The following is an 8,188-nucleotide window of genomic DNA, read 5'->3' as shown; positions in this document are numbered from 1 at the left end:
ATAATAAATATAATAACACATGCATAGACATGAGAAAAGAGAAATTCATTTAAAACGTGTTTCCTTAAAAATGTTTTACTTTTCACCCTATTTAGAACATTTGTCTCTCATTGCATTGATTTATTTTGTTTTCATCCCTTTATTGTCAGTATGTATATACCATTTTTTGTTGTTATCATCTCTCCTGTGCTGTGTTGTGTACCTTTTGTTTGTGCATGATATAATTTTCACATTTTATTGAATAAAGTTGAAAATAAGAGACCATGATCAGCTTCCACACCTGAGTTATACACACAGCTCTGATCGAAATAAGAAAAAAGTGTGAAATAGGCCAAAGGGTGCAAAATATTTATTTTAATATGTAAAAATCTGACATTTTTATTTTGCTTAAATATATATTAACAAAACACAATCTCACTTACTTTAGGTAAGGAAAAATAATGTGTGACAAATTGCTGTTGTGGTGTTTAAATATGTTTTATCATGAGTATATGAACAACATAGGTGAAGAATGAAAAGTAAACTGGAAAAAGAACTTCTCTGAGACTGTAAGTTATTGCTGTAATAGGGTGGACTGACATGGAAAACCTGCATGTGTTCACAGAAGTTTTCCTTGAGAGAAGCTTTTTACCTGCCGCTCTATCCACACAGAGAGTAGCCTGTTTTACTTTTCATGTACTGTGAACATGTAGCCTGAATAACCGTGTGCTGTGGTGTTTTGCTCCATGATGTTACAGTACTGGCAAGTTTTCTGCTCCTTAAGTAAACATAACTTTGATTGCCGCTGTGTTTCTATGAATGGCTGAAACTGGCTGTGTGGGATAAAAGCTGAATAAGTAACTACTGGTCCTTCAGTGCTTCACCACATTTGGGACAAACAGAAGTTCACCACAGTGGTGATAAAGATAAACTACAAACCAACAAACAAACAACACATTTTAAACATCTTGACTTGAATTGTAATTCATATCTCTGTGCCCCTCATTTAGATCTGTTCAGTAGCATGTGGATGCTACATAACCTATGGCTAATGATAATATGCACATGATATTTGTAAATGCCAAACTGCTTTATATAATTCAGTTCCCCTCAAAAGTTTGTTAGTCTCAACTATGCCTCTTAAAATAAAACGGGAAAAGAAATCATTAAAACATGATGCTATACTATAGACAACAGAGTCAATGCAACAAGAGAGCTGGTTCTGTTTGATCTCATATCCATTGTACAGAATAAAAGAGGAGGTGTGACATTTTTGGAATCATTTATTTTGCTTGGTGGCTCTGAAGCCAACATAATAAAGCAGCTGGGTAAAGAATGAGGGAATGAACCCTGATTAGAGAGTTATTTTGCCATTAAAACAGATAAAAGCAACGGTGTGGTTTGAAATCAGCATACACTGTAAAATGTCCATAACACGTAATGTTATCTGGTATTGTTTGGTCAGTGATTTACAATAATAGAGCTTTCCATTTAGATTTTCCATTGTTTCAGCCCAAAGGCGCCAGCTTTTCTGTTTCTACATCTGGCATAGTTTGGCAAAATGTATACAAATATGCTTTGTGAGACTATATAGCATATTCCTATATAGTATATCAATAAAAGAAAACATACAGATTAGAGCTGTACCGCTTTAGTTTGCAGTGCTACACTCCAGCCAGATGGGGGCAATAGAGCACCATAAAAATGTTCAGCGACCGAGCGCCACAGAGAGAAACAAGCGTGCGGAGCTGCGCTCATTTCTCCTCACCGTGGGCTGAAGACACGCACTCTGTGGAAGGTGGAAGTAACTTTTATCTTCCAGGAAAGAGTTCGAAACCACCCGGGACATCCATCTGGTCAAAAGTGTCACGGTGAACGATAACCATGTCGGCCTCATCGGCGAAAGTCAGTAGGAAGGAGAATTCAAACCATGACGGAGCGGACGAGACCTCCGGTAACGTTAAGGAATGGCGGTTATCCTGTCCAACGCCATTTTCATTTGTTTATCGTCATTTTGTTATGAGCACAGGAGTTTGTTGTCCAGAGTCGAGTTGAAATGATATCCGTTTATGGACGGACAGCTTAATTTGTCTTTTTCTGCGTAGAACATTGAGCAGTGTGGTGAAGCGCTGCTGTAGCACACAATGTAGCATGCTGAAACAGGCTAACAGTTTAGCCAGCGTGAGAGCTCGGCTAGCCATTAGCTTACATTAGCTACTTGTTCGCATGAAGGAGGCCGGTGTTTGCGTTGCATGCAGCACGGCGTGCACTCATTGTCTGTGCAGACACACTGAGAGGCTCGCTGCGGGGAGGGAATGGTGACCCCGCGTGCAGCCGCGAGTTCCGCATGCACGTCTGTGTCTGCAGCTACGCGGACGGTTGTTTCCCACGGTATTAGCAAGTGCAACATTCACTGTGTCCCGCTCACCGTCAGTCAATAAAGGCCGACACCGATAACGTTCACTCTAACGTAAGCGTGCTCGCAGGCTTGACTTTGTGCGCGAGTCAGCAGCTCGGACAAATGTAAACAAGCGCGTGTTAATAGTCCAGGCAACTGTAACGTGGCCGCGAGGCGGCACACCGTAGACGGTTGTATGTGCTGGTACGCGCGTGGAGAGGCTCCGGTGGAGCTCGCGCTGTGTTCGTATCTGTGTGGAGCAGATGGCATTTCCCACCGAGACGTCGTTAAGCCTCTCATTCAAACCAGGCCGCCTTTAGCAAGCAACAGGAAGCTCCAGACTGCGGGAGGCAGAGAGGGGGTCTGTCTGCTGTGATCCACGACACACACACACACACACACACACAGCGACCAAACTCGTCCCGCGTTATTTAATAGAGCACACATGCAGCGGAGAAATGAACGAGACTCTGACTGCTTTACTGAAATGACAAAATACTTTTTGAATGTCTTGTACGTGAGAGCAGTGAGATATACACGGTGTGGGTTCACATAGAGAATATTTCAACTTTATTCTAATAAACAAATAAATTAAATGTATGAAGTGGTCCTGAGCTGCAGGTGTTGCCTGGTTACAGCTGACTGCTTTAAACACATAACGTCTATGTGAGGTAACTATCTGTTTAATCCCATATATACTCACAAATAGTGACGTTTGTGTGGAGTGTTACTGGCAGACGGTGTAGCCGTTTTTCAGACTGATCCAACTGTCATATTTGAGTCAATTAAGCAGCTGACAAAAGTGAATGTAGCATTCCTGCCCAAAATATTGAGTGCACTGTATATTTGGCAAATTAAAATGAACTTGTTTCTGTTGCTCTCTGGTGGACACACTGTGGAGCTGAGTGAGTTAACATATATAACTGCTCTAAGCCCATATTGGCTAGTTAATCAGACTCTTAGAAGAAGGCCAGCTAACCAATCATAGTAATTATTAGGGATGCACCGAAATGAAAATTTTCGGCCGAAACCAAATAAAAAATAAATGGTTGGCCGAATACCGAAACCTTTTCACTATTATTTATTTATTTATTTATTTATTTATTTTTTTACTATTGCATAAATAGCCTAGAATAAATTTGTAGACATGTTTAATATCCTTCAAATATTCCAGTAGAATTTCCAGTTAGTATAATTATTTCATTTATACTGTTAGAAAGCCCATGTTTTAATCACTGTTAATTTGAAAGGAATACTATTTAGTTTTAATATATTTCCGGTTAATTTCCATTTTTCCCACGTTCATGAAGGCATCATAGTCATTCCGACGGTCATTGAACGCACCTCGCATGTGAGACGCCGTTATGTAACGAGAAGTATATAGCTTCTCTAAAGAGCAGTGTATGATGTATTTCTTGCCTGTGTTTTTGCATCGTGGGTTCATAGTGGGTGAATGAGAAAAGAATCAGCAACCCTGGCCAGATCACCGCGCACGTTGTTTCATTGCATCAATTGCGTCACGCCACTATTCGGCCACTTCACCGAAAGCCGAAATGCACTTTTGGGCCATTTTCAGCCCAAAAATTTTCGGTGGCCGAATTTTCGGTGCATCCCTAGTAATTGTTGTGCATAATTCATGCATGTCATGTTAACACGAAATGCTAAAGATGATCCTAAAATGGGTGAATACAAGACTTAACCATGAAACATATTTAAATTGGTATTAAAAAATAATTAGGACCTCAGTACAAGTTTATTATATAAGCTACCAGGTTATAAGGAATCCTGAAGAATCGGGGTGTCGTTTAGCTCAGCCGCCCCATGTACAAAGGCTCAGTCCTTGCAGCGGCGGCTCAGGGTTCGAATCTGACCTGCGGCTCTTTCTCGCGTGTCATTCCCCATCTCTCTTTCTCTCCACACATTCCTGTCACTCTTCAGCTGTCTCTGTCAAATAAAAGCTTGAAAAGGCCAAAAAAAAAAAATCCTGAAGAACCCATATTAAACGGCATTTTATAGAGCACTGCTGTCGTTTTTCCTTGATGTAAAATGTGTTTGTTTAAAGGCATTCAGTTCCTTTCTCACACGTGCAGGGAAAATTTTGATATCCATAGAAAACAAACAAAAATCCCACCGCAATGTTCCCGCAACACGGCAGATAACCAGAGGTCCTAACTCTAGCGATCACGTAAGGATGTCCCTACAGATGAAGCTCCTACCACAGTGACTCAGTCTTCAGTTTGTTTCTGAATCTGTCATCCCATCAATGACTCGTCATGCCGGCTGTCCAAATAAGTCCAAACCAATGATTTTCTCCAGCTGCTCTGACTTCATGTCAGGATCATTGCACAACATCATTTAGTTTTATTTAAATACTTTAATTAGCCAATTATTTTCTCCTAGACATGGTTTCACCGAAACTGTTACCTTAACATTTAAGTGCAGCCATATTTGTTGTTTTTGGCAGTGTGTGTATTTTATGTGTCTTAAAATGTTTTTTCCTTTCTCCTTCAGAAAAAGAACAACAGGAAGCAATTGAACACATCGATGAAGTACAGAATGAAATTGACAGGTGAGTTTGAATCCTGTTTGTGAAAAATGAATACGGCATGCACAGTTTTCTTATATTGTCTTCTTTGTCCGCAGACTGAACGAACAGGCAAGTGAAGAAATTTTAAAAGTAGAGCAGAAGTACAACAAATTACGCCAGCCATTCTTCCAGAAGCGATCAGAACTCATAGCCAAAATCCCCAACTTCTGGGTCACAACATTCGTCAACCATCCACAAGGTAAACTTATCTTTGATTGTATTAGTCAGTATGTGCAGATGTGGTGCCTCTAACTGTTAGAACTGACTTATTTTAGAACAGAAATTATTATTGCCTCAGTTTATTTGCTTTGAAATGTTCTGGTCATGATTAGCTGCTCACAGAGTGTGTGCTCGCCTCTGTGTCCTGTAGTTTCAGCACTTCTGGGGGAGGAGGACGAGGAAGCGCTTCATTACCTGTCGAGGGTGGAAGTCACAGAGTTCGAGGATATCAAGTCTGGATATAGAATAGATTTTGTGAGTTGTCAGGATTACTTCGTACTTATACATTGTAAACATCATGCCAAAAAGTGACAGACATGTGACACAGATGTTTGTTTGTTTCTTGCAGTACTTTGATGAGAATCCGTACTTTGAGAACAAAGCCCTCTCAAAAGAGTTTAATGTGAACGAGAGCGGAGATCCTGTTTCCAAATCAACCGAAATCAAATGGAAGGCTGGAAAGGTTGGTTTGTATTGTTTGTGGCTTGTTTATGACCATATGATTTTTTTTGTATTTATTTATTTTTTTTAAAGGTGGGAATACATTGAATTAAAAAGTCAGCTACATTTAATCTCACTTTAGTGCTACATTTTCCATTGTTTGTACTCTGTTGTTCTCTCTAGATGTTTTCATGCTTCTGAAGATGGAACAGTGTTCACAGTTCTCATCAATACACTTAATAACCTTGAACACATTTTTCTGGCCAGGACCTGACAAAGCGTACAGGCCAGACGCCAAACAAAGCAGGGAAGAAAAGGCAGCACGAGGAGCCCGAGAGCTTCTTCACCTGGTTCACCGACCACTCAGACGCAGGAGCCGACGAGCTGGGAGAAGTGATCAAGGACGACATCTGGCCTAACCCGCTTCAGTACTACTTGGTAAGCTTCTCACCGTCACCATGGTTACCATGTACCGTTAACTGTTGGACCTGCCCATCAGCTAGAACTAGACAATGTGTTGGTATCTGGATGCGTCATTAGCTCAGTGTCAGGGAAAGGCTGTACTCGGCTGTTACAGCCCTCCATACGGCTATGATTGACTGAGTGGATTGATCTGAGCTAAATTTAAAATATTTACATTTCTTTTCAAATAAAACCCTTTCAAATGTCAGAACTCTTATAACACTGCACTGAGTATGTTTAAGCTGTAAAATGTCCCTCTCACATCTGTTGTGGTTAGAAGAACCACATTTAAATAATTCTCTGAAAACGTTTGATTTTAAAATGTCACCATATTCAGCTCAAATATTGATATTTGTATCAATTTGTATCACAAAAGTCTTGTATCTGTCTGGCTCTGTTGTGAGGTGTTGAGTGTAGTGCTGCAGTGAAGGTGACTCGAGCCAGGTGAGGGTGCGTAATGTCTGAATGTTCTCCAGGTCCCTGACATGGAGGATGAGGAAGGTGATGGCGATGATGACGACGATGAGGAGGAGGGTCTGGAAGATATCGACGAGGGGGAGGAAGAGGAAGGTGAAGATGAAGATGAGGATGGAGATGGAGAGGACGGAGAGGTACGAATGCATACTTATCAAAGTCTGCAGTGTTGAATAAATTGGATGAAGACACTTCCTGTCCCGTTTATCTAAGTCATTTGTCTCCTGAACTTTCTTTCTTTCAGGATGATGGTGAGGACGATTAAATGTTTCGGCCAACACCTTTCCCCCAGTCCTTCTGTGATCATCCTATAACCCACGGGAGCAAAATATTTAGTTTGTTTTGGGGGTGGGGGGTTTGTAAAAAAAAAAAAAAAAAAATCCTGTGTGTCGTCAGCGTGTCCGTCCTCTTCCTCTGCAGCCACGGCCTGTCCACAACGCCATGTCTAAAACCCCCTTCATACTCAGCAGGTCTACATTGGGTGCGGTTGGGTGGGGGTGTTGCTCTCGAAGTCTCACCTTGTCATTGTTTCTCTACATCTCCCAAAGACATGCAAAAGAATAAAAAAAATTTGTAGCATTCTGCACGTCATCCTACGTAGATTTAAAATACGTACAATAGCAATTTCTATGTAAAATATGAGTTTCTGTTAAAGTTTAAGTGAGTTAAATTCAGACAAGCCATGGTGCAGTGATAACTTAATCATAGCATCCTTAGCCACTATATATATATATATATATATAAGATATAATATATATTATATAATATATATATATATATATATATATATATATATATAAAATGTACATTGTAATATATCCAGTGGTGGGGGTACTAAGGCCTATTAGAAGTTGCATTTTCCTTTGTGACTTATTGTACTAATGGAACTGATTGAAAGCACCAGCTTGTTCCTTTCAACCATTGTAAATGTTTTTGGGATATACGTGTATCTTGGTAAGACGGTGGTTAATTGTACACAGTTTAATGGGGAGGTTATGGTGGGGCAGCGGGGCTTTGACACAACTCTGGACGTCTGTTAAAGAAATTTTCATGATCTTGTTTTTCAGGCATCCACAACAAAGTTTGAAATGTACATTTTTTTTATAAAAAACAAACAACCTAAAAGTCTAATTTTGAGCTTGGCTTAACATTTTGAGCTGGGAGAAAGAAGTCTTTCTGTAGAGTCCTCTGGAGTCTGCAGCTTTTCTCCTATTCCGCTGGAAACCTATTCACATTAAATTAAGTGTACCAGTTGCTTTATTACAATAAATAAATGTATACATGATGTTTGAGTAGTTCCATCACGTTTGGGCATTTCAGTTTGCAGTTGTTGAACATGCTTGTTATTACATAGTTACTGCCATTATGTCAGTCCAGAGGTTAAAGACAGCATACAGTGCTTTTAGTTGTAAAAGTGAATGTATCTGTAGTAGGGTTGCAAAATTCCAGAAAATTTCAAAGTTGGAAACTTTCCATGGGGAAAAACCAGGAATAACCTGGGAATTTGCAAAATTGAAAGTTGTCCCTTAACAGGGAACTTAAATATATTTCAGCATAATCTTCATAAATCATAAAACAACCAGATTTCATGCAGGTACACTTGAATATCTGCTATTGCTCAATCACAT

The 8,188-nt window shown here is 40.0% G+C and overlaps 1 protein-coding gene across 1 annotated transcript; it reads left to right on the top strand.

Moving 5' to 3' along the window:
• Nucleotides 1-1,698: 1,698 nt before the first annotated feature.
• On the top strand, nt 1,699-7,139 carry setb (SET nuclear proto-oncogene b). The gene is made up of 8 exons (XM_010751984.3): nt 1,699-1,933; nt 4,889-4,946; nt 5,021-5,163; nt 5,335-5,438; nt 5,533-5,646; nt 5,892-6,062; nt 6,563-6,697; nt 6,805-7,139. The coding sequence occupies exons 1-8, from the start codon at nt 1,864-1,866 to the stop codon at nt 6,823-6,825; spliced, it is 816 nt and encodes a 271-aa protein (XP_010750286.1). The 5' UTR covers nt 1,699-1,863; the 3' UTR covers nt 6,826-7,139.
• The last annotated feature ends 1,049 nt before the right edge of the window (nt 7,140-8,188 follow it).

The sequence above is a fragment of the Larimichthys crocea genome, chromosome I, assembly GCF_000972845.2.
Source record: "Larimichthys crocea isolate SSNF chromosome I, L_crocea_2.0, whole genome shotgun sequence".
NCBI classification, from domain to species: Eukaryota; Metazoa; Chordata; class Actinopteri; family Sciaenidae; genus Larimichthys; species Larimichthys crocea.
This window is presented reverse-complemented; position numbering and strand designations above follow the sequence as displayed.